The 23,462-nt window shown below is 40.4% G+C and overlaps 1 protein-coding gene across 1 annotated transcript; it reads left to right on the top strand.

Moving 5' to 3' along the window:
- Positions 1-2,649: 2,649 nt before the first annotated feature.
- On the top strand, positions 2,650-22,039 carry ZNF221 (zinc finger protein 221). Its single transcript, XM_073016325.1, is given in 9 exon segments — positions 2,650-7,102; positions 10,074-10,156; positions 12,291-12,417; positions 12,574-12,666; positions 13,145-14,618; positions 14,620-14,747; positions 14,750-14,832; positions 14,834-14,898; positions 14,900-22,039. Coding segments are annotated over 9 exon segments (2,190 nt in total). The 5' UTR covers positions 2,650-7,065; the 3' UTR covers positions 15,000-22,039.
- Positions 22,040-23,462: the final 1,423 nt, after the last annotated feature.

The raw sequence follows: 23,462 nt of genomic DNA, 5'->3' as shown, positions 1-23,462 counted from the left end.
CAACCTTCCGGCGTGGGCATGATGGCCAATATGAACATGTCACAGTGCTGCAGAAATTTTGTTTATGGCCAGTTTTGGGGCCAGTTTATGGCCAGATTTTAGGGGGCCTGTTCCCAACAGATTTTTTGGGGAATAAAATTTTAGATAGAACTATAAGCACAAGCAACAAAAGAAATACATAAATTTGACTTCAGTAAAATTAAAAACTGTACCCATGAAAGAACACTGTTAAGTGAAAAGACCATATAGTATGATGTTTAGTATTCAGAATATATTAAAGAAAACTTTTATGCTTAACAACAAAAATACAAACCAGCCAATTTAAAAATGCAGAAAACACGTGAATAAACATTCAGATATACAAACAACCAACAAGCATATGAAAAGATGCTCAACATTGGCCGGGCGCAGTGGCTCACGCCTGTAATCCCAGCACTTTGGGAGGCCGAGGCGGGTGGATCACGAGGTCAGGAGATCGAGACCATCCTGGCTAACACGGTGAAACCCCGTCTCTACTAAAAATACAAAAAATTAGCTGGGTGTGGTGGTGGGCTCCTATAGTCCCAGTTGCTTGGGAGGCTGCGGCAGGAGAACAGCGGGAACCCAGAGGCAGAGCTTGCAGTGAGCAGAGCTTGTGCCATTGCACTCCAGCTTGGGTGACAGACCGAGACTACATCTTTAAAAAAAAAAAAAAAGATGCTCAACATCATTAATCACTGGAGAATGCAAATCAAAACAACACTGTGTTATCACTTCACAAGTACTATGATGTCTATCATTTGAAAATGGAAAATAAATATGGGCGAGGATGTGAAGAAATTCTCACATATTGATGGTTGGAATATACGGTGTGGCAGTTGCAGTGGCAAATGGTTTTGTGGTTGCTCAAAAAGTTTAACATAGAATTATCATATCACTTCACTAATTCCACATCTAGGAATATATACAAAAGAAGTGAAGGCAGGTAGCGTAATAAATATTTGTACATGAATGTTCATAGTAACATTATACACAACCCAAATGTACATCAATGAACAAAAAAAAGTGGTATAAAACATAACAATATTATTTATCTTTAAAAATAAATTACTGATACATGCTATGATGTAGATGAACCTTTAAAATATGCTACTAAAGCAAAGTCAGACACAAAAGGTTACATATTGTATGATTCGATTTATATGAAATATCCAAAATAGGTAATTCAGTAAGATAGAAAGATTGGTGGTAGGCAGTTGAGGCTTAGGGGCAATGGCAATGACCTGCTTACTGGGTATGGGGTTTTCTTTGGGGAGATAAAGATGTTTTAAACCTTAAGAGGTGTTGTTTTCACAGTGTTGTGAATGCACTAAATGTCACAGCCATTGAACTGTCCATTTTTAAATGGTTTGTTTTATGAATTACATCTCAATAAAAGTATTTTAAAAATTATAGATTACATTAAACTTTTTTTTTGTGGCAAAAAAGCCATAAAACCAAAAAAAAAAAAAAAATAGAGGGGCCGGGCACGGTGGCTCACTCCTGTAATCCCAGCACTTTGGGAGGCTGAGGCAGGCGGATCACGAGATCAGGAGATCGAGACCATCCTGGCTAACACCGTGAAATCCCGTCTCTACTAAAAATACAAAAAATTAGCCTGGTATGGTGGTGGGCACCTGTAGTCCCAGGTACTCGGGAGGCTGAGGCAGGAGAATGGCGTGAACCCGGGAGGCGGAGCTTGCAGTGAGCCGACATCGCGCCACTGCACTCCAGCCTGGGTGACAGAGCGAGACTCCACCTCAAATAAATAAATAAATAGAAAAGATTTGCAAGAAAAAAGAATTATTTAACAAATGTATAAACAATATTTAAATAGTGAGGGAAAAGGCCAAAAAGCCATTAGTACAGTAGGCAAAAGGTTTGAACAATTTACCAAATAATAATAATAATAATGGCCTTTGAAAATATGAAAAGATGTTCTATTTCATTTACAATACAGGAAATGTAAATTAAAATTACATCGGCATACTATCAGTTTTAGCCTCATATCATCAGGTTATACTAAACATTTTCCTCCTTTCAGTTCTCTACTGATCCTCAAGCAGTAATTTCTTGTTAGTTCCTTGAAGATTTATCTCCACATTTGTTCACTCTCCAGTAATACTTCTGCAATAATTGGGGATATTTCGATCAGGGAATCATTGTTTATGTAATATTTTTGCTCGAAGACTCAAGAGAAGCGTAAGGACGAGACTCAGTGCAAGAGTCCATATTGCCACACAGGCATTCGGGATGAGGGCGTCCCTGAAGAAGTGTGGTCAAGAAGCTTTGTGTAGTTGCAACACTTCCCCCTGGAGGGTAAAACTGTGAACGTTTACTCCTTGGGCATTCTGGGAAGTGTCCAAACCGTCGGTGGAGTTGCGGGCACTTCCGGTCAGGCAGGCGGATCCGGGGAATTCTGGGAAATGTAGTCCAGACGCTCTGTGGAGTCGCGGGAGCTAAGGCTGCGAGAGTTACCCTTTATTCTGTGATAGTTTGAGCTGTTCTGCGTCTCGCGGGCCCTTCTGAATTTCCTGGACCTACTCTCGGAACCCTCAACGAGCTAGCGATAGATTTAGAGGAAAGGAAGCGCCGTCGGAAAGCAAAGGTTTGGAAGGGTGAGGGCGGCGGTTTGCAATCCCCGCGGCAGAGCCTTCTTGCGTTTAGGGCTGTCATAGCGTCCCGCGGGAGTTTGGGACTCGGTCCTGTCACGCTTCGCCTTATTTGGGGGTTTCTTGGGCTCTCAAGCTCGCCCCATCCGCCTGCCTCCACTTCTGGCGCGGGGCCGACTCCCCCCGGGGTCGTTACTCAATCTCCCTGGGCCTCTTTTTGCTTTTCTTTAAATGGGGGATATTAAGACCTTCCTAATAGAATTGTCTTGGGAATTGAAAGAGGTAATATAAAGGAGTCTTAAAACAGTTTCCGTTATAGTGAATGGCGATCTCTTGTTAATTTCCTGAGAAATGTTCAGGTCCCTGGGGTGGTGTCAGAGTTCCAGCTGGCTCTTCTCTCTGATCCCTGCAGAACGCTGGAAAATTCTGACCTCTTATTTAGGAAAAGGATGGGTATCTCCAATTTCCGCAGAAGGATGGGAGGGTCTTGACTGTTTTGTCAAGAATGGTGACACAACCATGATATTTCGCAGCATTGTTTCCTCTTCCTGACTTCTCTAAAAGGATTGCTCGGAGGTAGATGGAGTAATTCCTTGACTACTGACAACAAAGTTCCACGCAAGTGTGACTTATCATTTTTCTTTTACAGTAACGTTCACATCTATTGTAGGATGCTGTAATCGGGCATGGGCATTGATAAGAAAGTCTTAATTGCTATCTTCAATTCTAAGGGCTTTATACAAAGAAATTCATGTACACCACATAGTAGCTCTGTGGAGAGGTACTGCCATTTCGTCTATTAAAGATAAGAGTGAGACAAAGGGAGCAGGACTTATTTGCCCATAGTTGCCCAAGTAATAAGAAGTGGAGCTGGGGTTGGAACCTTTGCAGTCCAGGTCAGAGCCCAAGCTGATAATTTCTTGGATACATTCTCACTGAGGCAGAGGAACTAGCTGGAATCAGGTGGGGAAGGCAAGTTAGGACTTGATTGAAGGGACTTTGAGAGCAAGGTTCATGGACTTGGACTTCTCTAGGAGTCTTTTAAAACTTTATCAACTATTTTGTTTCACTTATTACACATATTTTGTATTTTTCTAGAACCATATCATTATGGAGCATTCAGAAATTACAGAAATATGACAAGAAAAAATGTTTACCTCTGAATGTAGGCTATAAAGATAATAACCATTAAGCTTATTTTTATTTATTTCATTTTTCAAGTTTTTGAGACAGAGTCTTACTCTCGTCGCCCAGGATGGAGTGCAGTGGTACGACCTTGGCTCACTGCAACCTCTGCCTCCCAAGTTCAAGCGATTTTCCTCCCTTAGTCTCCCAAGTAGCTGGATCTATAGGCACACACCACCCCGTCTGTTAGTAAAGACGAGTTTTAAAATTTCTCCAAACTGGAGTAAATACAGCAAACTTATTTGAAACCCTTTAATATTGGGGGATCAGCAGAGGATCCCTTTGGTCCACCAAACCTTCAATATTATTGTGTTCAGACTTTTGTTTTAGCCTTATCAATTTCCATTTTATTTATTCCATTTCTTAATAAAACTGTTAAAAGTTAAAAAATCTTAGATAAATCAAAGAGTTTAATTGAGCAAAAAACAATTTGCAAATCAGGCAGCCCCTGAACCAGAATAGATTCAGAGAAGCTTCGGTGCTACGGTGTGGTTGAAGAAGATTTGTAAACAGAAAAAGGAAAGTGACATTCAAAAAGTGGAAGTGAGAAACAGAAACAGCCAGTTTGGTTGCAACTCAGCTTTTGCCTTATTTGATCCCTGTTTGAACAGTTGCCTCCATTTGATTGGTCAAAACTCAGTGATTGGCACAAGAGTAGGTTACAGTCTGTTTACACTTCCAGTTAGGTTACAGTTCACTATATATGGATAAATCTTTTTTTATTTTTATTTTTTATTTTTTATTTTTTTGAGATGGAGCCCTGTTCTGTCGCCCAGGCTGGAGTGCAGTGGAGCGATTTTGGCTCACTGCAACCTCTGCCTCCTGGGTTTAAGTGATTCTCCTGCCTCCACCTTCCGAGTAGCTGGGATTACAGGCACACACCACGTCTGGCAATTTTTAGTAGAGACGGGGTTTCACCATGTTGGCCAGGCTGGTCTCGAACTCTTGACCTCAGGTGATCCACCCACCTCGGCCTCCCAAAGTGCTGGCATTACAGGCATGAGCCACCACACCCCGCCTGGAGAAGCCTTTTTACCTAAAGTATGTAAGAAAGCAGCTTTAGGCTAAACTTAATTTAACATAATGATCTGAAGATTTTCACCCTGTTGGAAGGAGTCCCATGACACTCTCTCTTTCTTCTTAGTTTCACCTTTATCATTGTTGTTTAAATGACCTTTAAAAAATCTCTAGCTTTCTGGGATGAGTCCTTTGACTCTGCCCTCTGTCTTTTTCCTCTTGCTAATTAATGTAATCTTTTTATTAACATTTTTAATATCCTTAAAGGGAAACTGAGACAGCAAAACTGATAAGGCTTCTAGGACTGTTGTTCAGTTTTGCAAGAGTTAAGGTGTCAACCAATAAATAAAATCAACACTGAGCCACAAACAAGAGAAAAGATATTTTAAGTGGGGTCTTGTGAATTGCAATCAAGAAGTACAGATCTAGCAGTCAGCTAAATCATTTCCTGTTCTATCCAGGCAAGGTTGGGCAGGGGCTTATAAATGTTTACCGTAAGTTTACATATCTGGAAGGTCTTAGTACAGTCCATGATTCATGTCAGTTGGTTAGCAACTTAGGATGTCTTTCGTTGATGATCAATATAGTTCAGCATAGCTGTTTCCCCAAGAGGTTCATGAGCAGGCCATGTATAAACAATTCCAATCAAATGCAGCTGGTTTTACAATTTGACCCAATTAAACAGGTAAAAATCCATCTGGGTGTGTACATAACTGGGGTCCAACTCCACATTCCTCTTTTTATAAACTTCTGACATAACCATCTCCGATTTGGATTTTCTTTTTACAAAAGTCACATGGGGTACCCATGCAAAAGGGGCCCCCTTAGCCACAGCATTTACCATGACCTGGGTAAGAAGCATATTCAGAAGATGAATATCCCAGTCATCATATATTCATTCCCACGTGGCTTGCATGCAGTGTATCGGCTGCATCATCTGGGGTATCCCACCCAGCATTTATAGGGTGAGTTGAGCAGTCCCCCTTTTCAGGGCAAGCAGACCTTACCATGCCTTTTATCCAGTTGATCAGGCTGGCTCTTCCCTTGGGAACAACCTGTTAACATTGGTAATGAGATTCAGGCAATGTGGTTAAATATTGAGTTTTTTCAAACACAAAATTTGAAGATGTCCACCTGGGAGAACACGGACTTCAAAAGATTGGATAAATGTTCTGAAGTGGAAGGGTTTGAGGGTCATTATGTAGGCAGGGTCTAGGAAGCTTAACAGGATGCCAGCATTTTCTATACAAGATTAATGCATAGTTAACAATTCGATAGCAGTGTTTCCTTTTATTGGGAAGAACGGATTTAACATTCTGCATTAGAGATGTAATAGTCAAAGGGGTCTTTTATCTCAGACAAAGAATCTTTTATCTTAGATGCTATCTGGTCTGAGCCAGGAACAAGAAAATAAAAAAGGAAGTTAAGAGGTCAAGCTCAGTGACTCAGTTTCCTTGGGGCCTACCAAGGGCTTTTAGAAGCCCCAAATAGATAAGACTATTGGTTTTCTTTTCTTTTCTTTTCTTTTTCCACATCTCCTGTGTGTTTGCGTTAGATTTCACCATCTGTAATTGTTGCATCAAGTATCACCATCTGTAATTGTTTCATAGTGAACTGTGGGTCCTACATAAACCCAAACATGCTCTTCAACTCTGCAACATTTAAAACCAAAGATGCTACTACTTAGTTTCTCTCACAGTCTAGTTGAATAAAGGTTCCTTAGGAAACTACAAAATAAACAATTCTTTCACACTGTACACTGTAGTTTCAGTTTCTTGGTTTTACCCTTCCCACACATTGATTGACTTTTGGTAACCACAGGTCTTAGAGGTACTTACTGTTGTCCTGGCATAATTTTTCCCTTAGGGACAGCTTTGAGGCAAGTGGCTAAAGCTTAGATTCACTAAAATTCGAGCTTGGTCAAGCATCAGAGTCCAACCCAGTCCTCTCTTTTAATTACATTTGATATAGTTTGGATGTTTGGTCCCTCCATATCTCCAGTGTTGGAGGTGGGGTCTAGGGGGAGGTGTTGAATCATGGTGGCAGGTCCGTCATAAATGGTTTGGTGCTATCCCCTTGGTGATGAGTGAGTTCCTGCTCAGTTAGTTCATGTGAGATCTGGGTCCTCCAATTTCTCTCTCTTGTTCCTGCTCTCACTTTGTGACATGCCTGCTCCTGCTTCACCTTCTCCCATGAGTAAAAGCTCGCCGAGGCCTCTCCAGAAGCTGAGCACATGCCAGCACCACACTTCTTTTCCAGCCTGAAGAAATGTGAGCCAATTAAACCTCTTTTCTTTATAAATTACCCAGCCTCAGATATTTTGTTACAGTGACACAGAAATGAACTAATACAGAAAACTGGTACTGAGGTGTAGTGCATTGCTATAAAGATACCTGAAAATGTGAAAGTGGCTCTGGAACTGGCTAATGGACAGAGGTTGGAAAAAGTTTGGAGGGCTCAGAAGATGAGAAGATGAGGGAAAGCTTGGAACCTTTTTTTTTTTTTTTAACTTTTTCACTGAGCCATGGGAACTTCTTACAGACTGATTAAGTGGTTGTGATCAAAATGCTGGTAGGGAAATGGACAATGAAGTCCAGGCTGATGAGATCTCAGATGGAAATGAGGAAGTGATTGGGAACTGGGGTAGAGGTCACCCATGTTACGCCCTAGCAAAGAACTTTGCTGCTTTGTGTTCATGCCCTACAGATTTCTGGAAGCTTGAACTTAAGAGTGATAACTTAGGGTACCTGGCAAAAGAAATTTCTGAGCAGCAAAGCATTCAAGAAGTGGCCTGGCTGCTTCACTGCTTCAAACAGCCTACAGTTATATATACAAGCAAAGAAATGACTTAAAGTTAGAATTTATATTTAAAAGGTAAGCAGAGTATAAAAGTTTGGAAAATTTACAACCTGGCCATTTGGTAGAGAAAGAAAAAGCATTTTTAGAAGAGTGATACATGTGGGCTGTGGAGCAACTACTTGCAAAAGAGATTTGCGTGACTAACAGAAAGCCAAGTGGTAATATCTAAGATAATGGGGGAAATACCTGGAAGACATTTCAGAAGTCTTCAGGAAGGTCCCTCCCATTACAGGCCCAGAGGCCTAGGAGAAAAGAATGGTTCCAAGGGCCAGACCCAGGGCCCCACTGCCCTGAGCAGCCTCAAGACACTGTGCCCTGAATCCGGCCACTCTGTCTCCAGCCTCAGCTCAGAGTGCCCCAGGCACAGCTTGGGTTGCAGCTCCAGAAGGTTTAAGCCTTGATAGTTGTGGTGGTTTCCACATTGTGTGAAGGCTGCAGATGCTCAGAATGCAAGTATGAAGGAGTCTTGGCAGCTTCTACCTAGATTTCAGAGGATGTATGAGAAAGCCTGAGATCCCAGTCAGAAGCCTGCCACAGGGGTGGAGCCCCCGCAGAGAACCTCTACCAGGGTAGTGCCAAGGAGAAATGTGAGCTCCCCACAGAGTCCCCACTAGGGCACTACCTAATGGATCTGTGGGAAGGGAACCACTGCCCTCTGAGAAGTGGTCCTGAAACCACTGCTCAGTCATGTCACTTGGCTGCCCAAGGCTTTGGGAATCTATCCCTTATACCAGGATGTGGGACATGGAGTCAATGATTATGTTGGAGCTTTAAGAGCCTTGGCTGGAGTACAGTAGCACAATCCTAACTCACTGCAGCCTTTAACTCCTAGACTCAAGCTATCCTCCTGCCTCAGCCTCCCAAGTAGCTGGGATTACAGGCTCAAGCCACAGCACCTGACTCTTCATATGCTCTTTACCCAAAATTTCCAATTACTTACTTTTTGTATTTTGCTTTGTTAACACCCATCAGCCAAATACCACTGGGAACAAACTTATAATGAGAAACAACTTATTGTAGCTTTCTGCAGCAAGGAAGCCCATATGCCAAGGTGATCATGGGGTGTCTTGGTAAGAGGCATTTAGGAAGGGCTGGCTATAGAGTTTCATATAACATGCTAGGTAATATTAGATATAATATTAAATAATATCACTATTAAATACTAGATATCAATTAAAAGACTACCAATATTAGTTAATTCTGTTACGTATTAGGTATGGCTAGACACCATCATCTTTTCTATCCAAAGTCCCATATTTAAATTTGTTGTGCTTTTTAAAGTTCTTGTAACTGTTTTCACCCATCCCCCAGTCCAAAGTCCAATTTTATGTACTGCTTTTAGGTGTCACATTTCTGTAATCTTCTTTAATCTAGAAAGATTCAACAAGCTTTGTCTTTTTATTCTTGACATCCTTGAAGTATATAGGCAAAGTATTTTATAGAAAGATACTCATTTGGGATTTATGTATTTCATGTTTGGGTTCAGATTATGCATGCATTGTTGGTGTGGATACCACAGAAGAGTTGAGGTGTCATAACAGGGGCCACATGATGTCTGTTTTCCCTTCATTGGAGGTCTCAACTTTGTTCACTTGGCCAAGACGATGTCTTTCAGATTTTTCCACAGAAAGGTTGCTTTTTAATTAAATTTTGAAAACAAAAACGTTTCTTATGGGAGATACATTATTAGTGGGCATTCTTCTGTAAAGATTAGCTTCCACTTCTCCCCAATTTATTCATCAGTTTCTTCAACTATAAATATTCTATCAATATGGACTCAGAATCCAGTTAAATAACATGTAGATTAACCATTATTATTTCCGACTTTATTGAGGTGTATTTTACATATCATAGAATTTACCCATTTCAGGCTTACAATGTAATAATCTTCAGGAACTTTGAAGAGTGGTGTAACTATCATCACAATTCAGTTTAGATCATTTTTGCCCCCCAGTTGGACTCCTTATGCTTATGTACAGTTAAACCTCATTCTCACCTCAAATCCGGAGCAACCACTAACCTTTCTCTATATATACATTTGCCTATTCTGTATATTTTATAAAATTGAATTTTATAATCCATGGGGTTTTGTGACTGGCTTCTTTAACTTAGCATAATGTTTCCAAGGTTCGTGCATGTTGTAGCATGAGCCAGTTCTTCACTCCTTTGAATTTCCAAATAAAATTCTGTTTGTATTGATATGCCATGATTTGTCTATTCATTTACCTATAGGAGGGCATTTTGCTTGTTTGCAGTTTGGGGATATGAGTAATGCTGCTGCGAACATTCATGTGCTAATTGAAAATACTTGACTGTGTTGGTGGGCGGCATTCCTAGTCACCCTTTCATGTCTGTTTTTCTGCCTTTCCTGGCACTTTCCAGGCACGATTTCACCTTCATTTGAACTGCTTCATTCAGGACTCTGCAAATTCCCTGAAGTAGAAGGAAAAATGACCACATTCAAAGTGAGTAGGGCTTGCCTCTCTTGCTGTTAAAATTCCATCTTACTACTCATATTGTCACATTTTTATCTGTCTTGGGAAGACTCAAGGAGAACAACAAGCATTTGAGGGCACTTTGTTTGCCAGATGCTTCCTTTGTTGCTTTTGAGTTGACTTTCCATTTGGTTTTAGTTCTTGTTTTCTTATATAATTTCTTTTCCGCAGTAGAGAGAATAGTAGGAATGGATAATTCTTTCACTTCACTTCTCTGATCACAAATTAGCTGTTATCTTATATTCTTCATCGTGTACATTCTTAACTGTGTATTGATGACATACCTCTAATTTTAAATTGTGCTCATTTTACATAATATTATATAATGTTCCATTTTTACATTGGCATCATAGCCCCACTGAATTAATGTACCTTCTTGTTTTTAACTACCTCACACTCATAGACATTTAGGTGGTTTCGGAATTTTACTGTTTTAAGCAATACTGCTGCGACAGCTTTCCTATATATAACCCCTTCCCCCCAAAATTAATTCTGAAAACAAGATAGGATACTTTTGACATGTATCACACTGGCTGTTTTGTAGATGATAGATTATTTCAACAGGACACAGCACATCAGGCTCTGACTGCCACTTCCCACAAATATTGTTATTGGAGCTTTCACACAGGAAGGGCTAGATTCTGTGTTTGCCATACCTCAGTCATACCTTGTATGCATGTTATTTATTGGTCTCTTCTTATTCCTTTATGGAGTAAGCAGTTTTATCAAAGTAGTAGGTACCTTCATTTCAAATGTCCAATGATACTGGAAGATTGGCCAGTCACTCTGTTCTGTTACTATATTTATTCAGAGAAGCAGAATGCAGGTTTTGGTCTCTTGTTCCTCTTAAACTTATCAAATATGAGAAATCTGCTCAGATTCACACAGGCAACCAAGGTCAGGAATGTTAGCCATTCTGCTCATTTATAATCAAATAAGTGAGAATGATATTAATACAATGAATTATTCTTCCTAATCAGATTACCAAAACCATGGGAATATTTACAACCTGCTCTTAACCATTATAAGGAGATTAAGGGTACTTGTGTTCACTGGAAAGAGTGGGAAGTAGGTAAAAAAATTTGGAAGAAAGTATGAAATTATGTGATCAAATTTTAAATGTGTTTATTGACATTCTAATTTTCATTTGACATTTTAAATAATCAGGAGAATAAAGAGTATATAAAATTATTTTCTTTACAGGATTGATAATGAAAAATGTTTAATATGAAGTATACATTATTTAAATAAAAAGAGATCATTTTTGCCCTGGAATACTATGCAGATATGAAACGAGATGAAATAAATAACAATAATGACAGTTATAATTAAAAATAATAAAAATAGATAATATTTATTAAATACTTAGTCTTTGCCACACAGTTTTCCCAATGCTATATATATTTCCTTCTTTAATCCTTGAGAAAACTATACCAGGTGAAAATCATTATACAGACAGGAAACTAATGCATGTAGGTGAGCTTGTCCAAAGCCACACGTCTAGGAAGGGACAGAGCTTTGGGATGTGCTCTGGGCATGATGGTTCCATATCATGACATTGAATGCTGCAACTAATGTATGTAGTTTGTGCCTTGAGAGTATAAAGGATGCACTGCATAGCTGTCCCACACAGGTCACCATAAACTTGTTAGTTTGACAGATATTAAAGAAAAGTTACAGCATCTACAGTTTGAGGATGAAAGGAAGACAACACAAGAGACGAAGACAATGGATGTTATCAAAGTTGGGACTAAATTGCTAAATGTTACTGGGGCAATTGGCAACTCACTAAAACCTAAATACCTGAAGCCCAGGAGGCAGCATTTAAGAGTCCTAGAGGGCTGGTTACAAGTAGACTCAATGAATGCACAAAGTAAAAGTACAGGACTTCTTTTATATCATTGCACTTCTGATGGATCTCATGAAAATCAGTGTGTGTCATTGTCAGGATATAGGCAGAATGAGTGGGAAATCTGTATGTTGACCTACATCCCTCAAGATCTAAGACAACTTACCACACCTGTCCCCTTTGCCTACTTAGTGCCACCCTTCTTTGAATAATCGTTGGTCATAAGATTTAGGTTTTGTATGTTGGATATTTTAGGAGGCAGTGACCTTCAAAGATGTGGCTGTGGTCTTCACTGAGGATGAGCTGGGGCTGCTGGACCCTGCCCAGAGGAAGCTGTACCGAGATGTGATGCTAGAGAACTTTAGGAACCTGCTCTCAGTAGGTGAGGACAGACACCCTCTGTAACAGAATGTTAGGCCCCAGGAGTGATTTTGTATTCCCAGTTTGAGTATGCATTGGGAATCTAAGTTTCCAGTAAATTTTCCCTAGATATTACCTACAATGGGTTGGAATTAAGCATGTCACTGCATGTTCACAGGGAATCAACCACTCCACCAAGATACTTTCCACTTCTTAAGGAAGGAAAAGTTGCGGATGATGAAGACAACAAGCCAAAGAGAAGGGAATTTAGGTCAGAACCAAGCAACTGTGCATCCTTGTACATGACTCTTCCATCTGTTTTACTTCTGTCCATGCCTATTTCCGTCACCCTGGTCTAAATTCCCAAACTGCTTTCCTGAATTATTGCAACTGTCTTTCTTCTTTAAAGTTCCTTGGGTTCATTATTCATGTTCATATTTTATTAGTTCCATAATTTATTATGCAAGATTTTAGACTGGGAAATTTACCAGAATTAGTAACAGGTTAAATATGTCTATGTTATTAATTATTTAATTCAGTATTTTATTTCTACCAAGGATTTTATGTATGAGATGTGATGTGGTTCTAAATTCATCTCTTGAAAACCAAAGACCATAGTGCACTTGGAAAACATGAACTTAATGTTTCCTGTATTCATTAAAGTTTAATGCCATGTCCTAAGTTTGAAATCTTGAAAACATTGAACAGGGCTTCACTTGCCCACATATATTAATTCTGTGTCTTTTTAGGAGGGAAGATCCAAATTGAGATGGATACTGTTCCAGAAGCAGGACCACATGAAGAGTGGTCCTGTCAGCAAATATGGGAACAAATTGCAAGTGACCTAACCAGGTCTCAAGACTCCATAAGGAATAGCTCTGAGTTATTCACAGAAGGTGATGTCCTCTGCCAGATTGAGGCAGGACTATCTATAAGTCATGTGCAACAGAAATCTTACCAGTGTAATGAATGTAAACAGTCCTTCGGTGATATTTCTGTCTTTGATCTTCATCAACAATTACACTCAGGAGAGATGTCTCATACATGTGATGAGTGTGGAAAAAGCTTCTGTTACATCTCAGCCCTTCGTACTCATCAGAGAGTCCATATGGGAGAAAAACACTATAAGTGTGATGTGTGTGGTAAGGAATTTAATCAGAGCTCACATCTTCAAACTCATCAGAGGGTCCATACTGGAGAGAAACCATTGAAATGTGAGCAGTGTGGGAAAGGCTTCCATAGTAGATCAGCACTTAATGTTCATTGCAAGTTACACACAGGAGAGAAGCCTTATAATTGTGAGGAATGTGGGAAAGCCTTCATTCACGATTCACAGCTTCAGGAACATCGGAGAATCCATACTGGGGAGAAGCCATTCAAATGTGATATATGTGGTAAGAGCTTCCGTGTTAGATCAAGACTTAATAGGCATTCCATGGTTCACACAGGAGAAAAACCATTCAGATGTGATATATGTGGCAAGAACTTTCGTCAGAGATCAGCACTTAATAGTCATTCCATGGTCCACATAGGAGAGAAGCCATACAAATGTGAGCAGTGTGGAAAAGGCTTCATTTGTAGGCGAGATTTTTGTAAGCATCAGATGGTCCACACAGGAGAGAAACCATATAATTGTAAAGAATGTGGGAAGACCTTCAGATGGTCCTCATGTCTTTTGAACCATCAGCGAGTCCACAGTGGACAAAAACCCTTCGAATGTGAAGAATGTGGGAAGGGATTTTATACAAATTCACAACGATCTTCCCATCAGAGATCCCACAATGGAGAAAAGCCATATAAGTGTGAGGAGTGTGGTAAGGGCTATAAAAGGAGGCTGGATCTTGAGTTTCACCAGAGGGTCCACACGGGTGAGAGACCCTACAATTGTAAGGAATGTGGGAAGAGCTTTGGCTGGGCTTCCTGTCTTTTGAAACATCGGAGACTCCACAGTGGAGAAAAACCTTTCAAATGTGAAGAGTGTGGAAAGAGATTTACTCAGAGTTCACAACTTCATTCCCATCAGACATGCCATACTGGAGAAAAGCTATACAAATGTGAGCAGTGTGAGAAGGGGTACAACAGTAAATTTAATCTTGACATGCACCAGAGGGTCCACAGGGGAGAGCGACCCTATAATTGTAAGGAATGTGGAAAGAGCTTTGGCTGGGCTTCATGTCTTTTGAAACATCAGAGACTCCACAGTGGAGAAAAGCCATTGAAATGTGGAGTGTGGGAAGAGATCTCAGAATTCACAGCACCATTTACATCAGAAAGTCTATGTGGAAAAAAAGCCATACAGTTGTGAGACGTGTGGGAAGGGCTTTGGCTGGGCCTCAACTCATCTGACCCATCGATTTTCCACAGCAGAGAAAAACCATTCAAACGTGAGAACTATGGAAAGAGCTTTGAACATAGATCCTATCTTAAAGACCAAGAAAAAAGTCCACGGTGGAGATAATCCATACAAATGTGAGGAGTATGGGATGTACTACAACAAGCACTTGACTTGATATGCATCAGAGGGTCCATATTGTAGAGAAGGCATGGAAGTTTGGGGAGATTGCCATGTGCTTCAGTTACGCCTCAAAGTCTTCAGCTTCATGAGTGTTCACTTTTAAGAGAAACCTTAGTAATGCAATGTCTGTGATAGTCTTCTCAACTACAAGCTCATCTGAGAGTTAACAATGGGAGAAACATTAAAAATTTGATACATGTGGTAAGCACTTCAGTTTGAGTTCGTATCTCATAGCTTATTACAGAATCCATGCTGATGATACATTCCATACAGTCTCAGGAGGGAAAATAGTTAAAGTCAGTGTTTCAGCCATAGTTCAGCATACCCATGTGGTTTTAGAACCACTGTAGCACAGAACTTTTGTAAGTTGGGGCTTCATTCAGAAGTTTGGCAATTATAGTTATTCAAGAGACAGGCCTTAGAAAGAATAGGAGTTTGTTCTGGCATTTACAAATCCCTAATGATGGACATGTCAAAATTGATGTCAGCTAGAATGTAAACTGTATCTTTCCTGCAGAATCTTCACAACCTTAACACTGATTGGAACTTTGTATGTGTGTTTGGTACATGTAAGAGATGTAGAAAGAGCTTTAGCTGGGCTTCATATCGTAGAAATGTCAGAGACGTGATATTAAAGGATCAAAAGGAGAAAACATATTTCAAAATTGTATCTAAAAGAGGAAACCTGGGATGGACCAAGATGGCCAATTAGAGGCAGCTGTGGTTCATGGTACTCACAGAGAGGAATGAAAATGACAAGTGAATTCAGTACCTTCAACTGAAATATCTAGATTACCTCACAGGGACTGACTAGGCAATCAATTCAGCCCACAGAGAATGAAGAAAAGCAAAGTGAAGTGATGGCCCACCTGGTGTGGCATGGAGCCAAAGGAACCCTCACCCCACCCAAGGCAAGCGGTGAGTGATTGTGTGACCCTGCCCAGGAAACCATGTTACTCAAAGATCCTTGCAACCCACGGGTCAGGATATGTCCTTGTGAGCCCATGCCACCAGGGCCTTGGGTTCAATACACAGAGCTGTGTGGAGTTTTGGCAGAGCAGCCTCTCAGCCATACACAGAGACCTAGGAGGTTTACATGCTCCAGCCCCAGAATTCCTGGCAAGATGGCAGATTCATCCTTATACTCCTGTAGGAAGGGGGCTGAATCCAGGGAGTCAGGCAGCAACATTCTATGGGCCCCACTTCCATGGCACCTCACAAAACCCACTGACTTGGAATTCCAACCAACCAACAGCAACAGGCCTCGGCCTGAAATAGGAGGGAGCTCCTGAGGGGAAGACTGGCCACCATTTCTGTGGTTCAGTCGACTCAGTGTTCCAGCCTGCCGGCTCTGGAAAGACCAGGTTGTCTGGACAAGGAGAGGATCCCCCTGCCCAACACAGCACACATGCTTTGCCAGATCATGCCCAGACTGCTGCCTTTTTTTTTTTTTTTTTTTTAGCTAGACTATCAGTCCGTTGCTCAGACTGGAGTGCAGTGGCATGCTCTTGGCTCATGGCAACCTCCACCTCTTGGGTTCAAGCAATTCTCCTGCCTCAGCCTCCCAAGTAGCTGGGATTACAGTCAGGTACCACCACACCTCGCTAATTTTTGCGTTTTTCATAGAGACAGGGTTTCACCGTGTTGACCAGGCTGGTCTTGAACTTCTGACCTCAGGTGATCCGCCTGCCTCGGCCTCCCAAAGTGCTAGGATTACAGGCATGAGCCCCTGCACCTGGCCCAGACTGGTTCTTTAAGTGGGACCCTGATCCATTCCTCCCCACTATGTGGTGCCTCCCTGTGGGGGGGCTTTCAGTCACTTCAACCAGGTTTATACTGACAGAAATCTAAACTCTGTCTGGGATGGAGCTCCCAGGGGAGAGGCGACCACTGTCTCTATGGTTCAATTGACAAAGCTGTTCCAGCCTGCTCGCTTTGGAGAGTCTGGGCAATCTGGATGAGGAAGGGTCCTCCCCCAGCGCAGCACACCTGCTGTACCAAAAGCAGCCAGACTGCTTCTGTAAGTAGGTCCCTGATCCTGTTCCTCCTGACTGGATGAGACCTCCCAGCAGGAGTCTCTAGACACCTCTTACAGGAATCTTCAGGCCAGCAACAGGTCAGTACCGCCCTGGGACAGAGCTTCCAAAGGAAGGAGAAGGCTGCCATCTTTGCTGTTTTGCAGCTTTCACTGGTGATACCTCAAGGCACAGGAAAAACTGAGGCAACTAGGGTCTTGAGCAGACCCCAGCAAACTGTGGCAGCCCTACAGTTGCTAACAGTCAGTGGCTTGACTGTTAAAAGAAAACAGGCAGAAAACAACAACAAGAACATCAACAAAAAGACCGCACAAAAACCCCATTCAAAGGTCACCAACCTCAAAGATTGAAGGTAGATAAGCCCACAAAGATGATGAAATCAACACAAAAAAATGCTGAAAACTCAAAAAGCCAGAACACCTCTTCTCCAAATGACCGCAGCACCTCTCCAGCAAAGGCACACAACTGGGCTGAGGCTGAGATGACTGAATTGACAGAAGTAGGCTTCAGAACGTGGGTAATAATGAACTTTGCTGAGCTAAAGGAGCATGTCATAACCCAATGCAAAGAAGCCAAGAATCAATGATAAAACAATACAAGAGCTGATGACCAGAATAGCCAGTTTAGAGAGGAACACAACTGACCTGATGGAGCCAAAAACAACACAAGAACTTAACAATGCAATCACAAGTATCAATAGTAGAATAGACCAAGAAGAGGAAAGAGACTCAGAGCTTAAAGACTATCTTTCTGACATAGGCAGAGAAGAACAGAGAAAGAATGAAGAGTAATGAACAAAACCTCCAAAAAAATAATATGGAGTTATGTAAAAAGACCAAACCCCTAACTGACTGGGGAACCTGAAAGAGATGGGGATAATGGAAACAAGTTGGAAACATACTTTAGGATGTTATCCAGGAGAACTTTCCAAACCTAGCATGACAGGCCAACATTCAAATTCAGGAAATGCAGAGAACCCCAGTAAGATACTCCATGAGAAGATCAACCCCAAGACACATAATCATCAGATTCTCCAAAGTCAAAATTAAAGAAAAAATGTAAAGGGCAGTCAGAGAGAATGAAAGGTCAGGTCACCTAAAAAGGGAAGCCCATCAGACTAACAGCAGACCTCTCAGTGGAAACCCTACAAGCCAGAAGATATTGGGGGTCAATATCAGCATTTTTAAAGAATTCTTAGCCAGAATTTAATATCTGGCCAAAGTAAGCTTTATGTACAAAGAAATAAGATCCTTTTCAGACAAGCAAATGCTGAGAGAATTCATCACCACCAGGCCTGCCTTGCAAGAGTTCCTGAAGGAAGCACTAAATATGGAAAGAAAAAAAAAAAAATTACCAGCCACTACGAAAACACACTGAAGTACACAGAACCAATGACACTATAAAGCAACCACATAAACAAGTCTGCAAAATAACCAGCTAGCATCATGATGGCAGGATCACATTCCCATGTAATAATACTAATATTAAATGTAAATAGGCTAAATGCCCCAATTGAAAGACACAGAAGTGCAAGCTGGATAAAGAGCCAAGACCGATCGATACGCTGTCTTCAAGAGACCCATCACATGTGCAAAGACATACATAGGCTCAAAATAAAGGGATGGAGGAAAATTTACGAAGAAAATGGAAATCAGAAAAAAGCAGGAGTCACAATCCTAATTTTTGACAAAACAAACTTTAAGCCAACAAAGGTAAAAAAATAAATAAATAAAGCAAGGCATTATATAATGGCAAAGGGTTCAATAAGAAGAGCTAACTATTCTAAATATATATACCCACCCAATAGCAGAGGACCCAGATTCATAAAGTAAGTTCTTAGAGACCTATAAAGAGACTTAGACTTCCACGGGGTAATAGTGGGAGACTTTAATACTCCACTGACAATATTAGATCATTGAGATAGAAAATTAACAAAGATATTGAGGACCTTAACTCAGCTCTGGATTGAGCAGACCTGATAGATATCTGCAGAACTCTCCACTCCAAAACAACAGAATATACATTTTTCTCATTGCCACATGGCACTTAAAAATTGATCACATAATCGGAAGTAAACACTTCTCAACAAGTGCAAAAGAACTGAAATCATAACAGTCTCTCAGACCATAGCACGATCATATTAAACTCAAGATTAAAAGTTCACCCCCAAAAATTAAAATAAAAATTAAAGTAACTCAGAACCACACAACTATGTGGAAATTGAATAACCTGCTTCTCAATGACTCCTGGGTAAATACTGAAAATAAGGCATAAATCAAGAAATTAGTCGCAACTAATGAGAATAAAGACACAATGTACCAGAATCTCTGGGATGCAGCTAAAGAAGTGTTAAGACGGAAATTAATAGCACTAAATACCCACATCAAAATGCTAAAAAGATCTCAAGTTAACAACCTAACATCACAACTAAAATAGAGAACCAAAAACAAACCCCAAAGTTAGCAGAATACAGGAAATAAGATCAGAGCAGAACTGAAGGAGATAGAGACAAAAAATCTTTCAAAAATTAACAAATCCGGGAGGTGGTTTTTTGAAAAAAAAATTTAATAGACTGCTAGCTAAACTAATAAAGAAAAGAGAGAAGAATCCAACACAATCAGAAACGATAAGGGGGATATCACCACTGACCTCACAGAAATACAAGCAACCATCAGAGAATACTATAATACCTCTCTGCACATAAACTAGAAAATCTAGAAAAAAAAAATGAATAAATTTCTGGACACATACACCCTCCCAAGGCTGAACCTGGAAGAAATTAAATCCCTGAATAGACCAATAATGACTTCTGAAGTTGAGGGCAGTAATAATCTACTAAAAAAAAAAAAAAAGCCCAAGATCAGACAAATTTACACCTGAATTCTACCAGAGGTACAAAAAAGAGCTGGTACCATTTCTACTGAAACTATTCCAAACAATCGAAAAGGAGGAATTCCTCCTTAACTCATTTTTATTAGGCCAGCATCATCCTGATACCAAAACCTGGCAGAGATAAAAAAAAGAAAACTTCAGGCTAGTATCCCCGATGACTATCAATCCAAAAATCCTCAAAATACTGGCAAAGTGAATCCAACAGCACATCAAAAAGCTTATCCACCACAATCAAGTTGGCTTCCTCCCCAGGATGCAAGGTTGGTTCAACATACGCAAATCAATAAATGTGATTCATCACATAAACAGAACCAAAGACAAAAATCACATGATTATCTCCATAGATGCAGAAAAGGCCACTGATAAAATTCAGCATCCCTTCATGCTAAAAACTGTGTATACTAGGTACTGAAGGAACATACCTCAAAATAATAGGAGCCATAGATTACAAACCCACAGCCAATATCATACTGAATGGGCAAAAGCTGTAATAATTCCCCTTGAAAACTGGCACAAGACAAGGACCCCCCCACCCTTTCCCCACTTCTATTTAACACAGTATTGGAAGTTCTGGCCAGTCCAGACAGACAAGTGAAAGAAAGAAAGGTATTCAAATAGAGAGGAAGTCAAAATATCTTTGTTTGCAGATGACATGATGCTATATCTAGAAAACCGGATCATCTCAGCCCAAAAGCTTAAGCTGATAAGCAACTTCAGTAAAGTCTCAGGATACAAAATCAATGTGCATAATCACTAGCATTCTTATACACCAACAACAGGCAAGCAGAGAGCCGAATCATCAATGAACTCCCATTCACAATTGCTACAAAAAGAATAAGATACCTAGGAATACACCTAACAAGAGAAGTGAAGGACCCCTTCAAGGAGAACTACAAGCCACTGCTTAAAGAAATCAGAGAGGACACAAATGGAAAAACATTTCATGCTCCTGGATAGGAAGAATCAACATTGTGAAATGGCCATACTGCCCAAAGTAATTTATAGATTCAATGCTATTCCCATTAAACTACCATTGACATTCTTCACAGATTTAGGAAAAAAACCTATTTTAAAATTCATATGGAACCAAAGAATAGCCCAAATAGCCAAGACAGTTCTAAGCAAAAAAGAACAAAGCTGGAGGCGTCATGCAATCCAACTTCAAACCATACTCCAAGGCCACAGTAACCAAAACAGCATGGTACTGGAACAAAAGCAGACACATAGACAAATGGAACAGAACAGAGAACTCAGAAGTAAGACTACACACCTACAACCAACTGATCTTTGACAAACCTGACAAAAACAAGCAATAGGGAAATGGTTCCCTGTTTAATAAATGGTGCTGGGAGAACTGGCTAGCCATGTGCAGAAAATTTAAACTGGACCTCTTCCTTACACATTATACAAAAATTAAGATGGATTGAAAACTTATAAAGCCCAAAACTAAAAAAACTCCAGAAGAAAATCTAGGCAATACCATCCAGGACATAGAGACAGGCAAAGTTTTCATGATGAAAACACCAAAGGCAATTGCAACAAAAGCAAAATTTGACAAATGGGATCTAATTAAACTAAAGAGCTTCTGCACACCAAAAGAAACTATTTTCAGGGTGAACAGACAACCTACAGAATGGGAGAAAATCTTTGCAATCTGTCCATCTGACAAAGGTCTACTATCCAGAGTCTACAAGGAACTTAAACAAATTTATGAGAAAAAAAATCAAAAAGTGTGCAAAGAACATCAACAGACACTTCTCAAAAGAAGACATACATGCAGCTGACAAACATGAAAAAAAGCTCAACATCACTATCATTAGAGAAATGCAAATCAAAACCACAATGAGATACCATCTCACATCAGTCAAAATGGCAATTATAAAGTCAAAAAGAAGCCAGGTGCAGCGGCCCAAAGTGCTGTAATCTCACACTTTTGGGAGGCTGAGGTGGATGGATCACTTGAGGTCAGAAGTTGGAGACCAGCCTGGCCAACATGGTGAAATGAACCCCTGTCTCTATTAAAAATACAAAAATTAGCTGGATGTGATGGTGCAGGCCTATAATCCCAGCTACTTGGGAGGCTGAGGCATGAGAATTACTTGAACCCAGGAGGCAGAGTTTGCAGTGAGTCAAGGTCATGCCACTGCACTTCAGCCTGGGCAACACAGTGAAACTGTGTCTCAAAAAAAAAAAGTATAAAAGCAACAGTTGTTGGTAAAGTTGGGGAGAAAAAGGAATGCTTTTACATTGTTAGTGGGAGTATAAATTAGTTGAACCATTTTGGAAGACAGTGGGGCAATTCCTCAAAGATTTAGAGGCAGAAATACCATTTCACCCAGCAATACCATTACTGTAATATATACCCTCAAATTATAAATCTTTCTGTTAGAAAGATACATGCACTTGTATGTTCATTACAGGACTATTCAAAATAAAGACATAGAGTCAACCCAAATGCCCATCAATGATAATATGGTTAAAGAAAATGTCATACATATAGACCATGGAATACTATACAAACATAAAAAGAAATTAGATCATCCAGGACATGGATGAAGCTAGAAGCCGTTATCCTCAGCAAACTAACACAGGAACAGAAAACCAAACACTGCATGTTCTCACTTATAAGTGGGAGCTGAATGATGAGAACATATGGACACAGGGTGGGAAACAACACACACTGGGGCCTCCGGAGGGGGGGAGGGAGGGAGAACATCAGGAAGAATAGCTAATGGATGCTCAGCTTAATACCTAGGTGATAGATTGATCTGTGCGGCATACCACCATGGCACACACTTACCTGTGTAACAAACCTGCACATCCTGCACATGTACCCCTAAACTTAAAAGTTGAAGAAAAAAATAAATAATAGTATTAAAAAGGAGAAACCCTGCAAGACATAATTTATGGAAACATGAGTTGAAATGCAGGGTACACTCAACACTGCAATCTATAACTTTATTTTGATTATTATCTTATTCCACTTGGCTCCTGGCTTCCCCTCATCCTCTGTTCTCAAGTCGGATTCTTATTATTTGGGACTCTGTCTAGTGTTCCATTGATTGTATACAGTATAAATTTAACAATCATTTGTCATTTTTTCTCACAATACAAAGTGAAAAGATTTTGTAATAACAGACCACTGTATATTGTACAATTAAATTTTTTCAACAGTTTTAAGGCAGGATTCAGAGTAAACACTTTTTTTTCTTTTAAAAAATTATTTTTAAGGAATAGAGACAGTCTCACCATGTTGCTTGGCTGGTCTTGAAATTCTAGGCTCAGGCAATCCTCCTACCTCAGCCTCCCAAAGTGCTGGAATTATAGGTATGAGCCACCACACCCAGCTCACAGTAACGCTTTTAATGTGGCAGATGTAGTTACATTGACAAAAATTTTTCTAGTAAAGGCCAGGTATGGTGGCTCACTCCTGTAATCCCAGCACTTTGGGAAGCTGAAGTGGGTGGATCACTTGAGGCCAAGGGTTCAAGATCAGCCTGGTCAATATGGTGAAACCCCGTTTCTACTAAAAATACAAAAATTAGCTGGTGTGGTGTTGTGTGCCTATAATCCCAGCTACCTGGGAGGCTCAGGCATGAGAATCACTTGGGCCTGGGAGGCGAA

The sequence above is a fragment of the Chlorocebus sabaeus genome, chromosome 6 (assembly GCF_047675955.1).
Source record: "Chlorocebus sabaeus isolate Y175 chromosome 6, mChlSab1.0.hap1, whole genome shotgun sequence".
NCBI lineage: Eukaryota > Metazoa > Chordata > Mammalia > Primates > Cercopithecidae > Chlorocebus > Chlorocebus sabaeus.
This window is presented reverse-complemented; position numbering and strand designations above follow the sequence as displayed.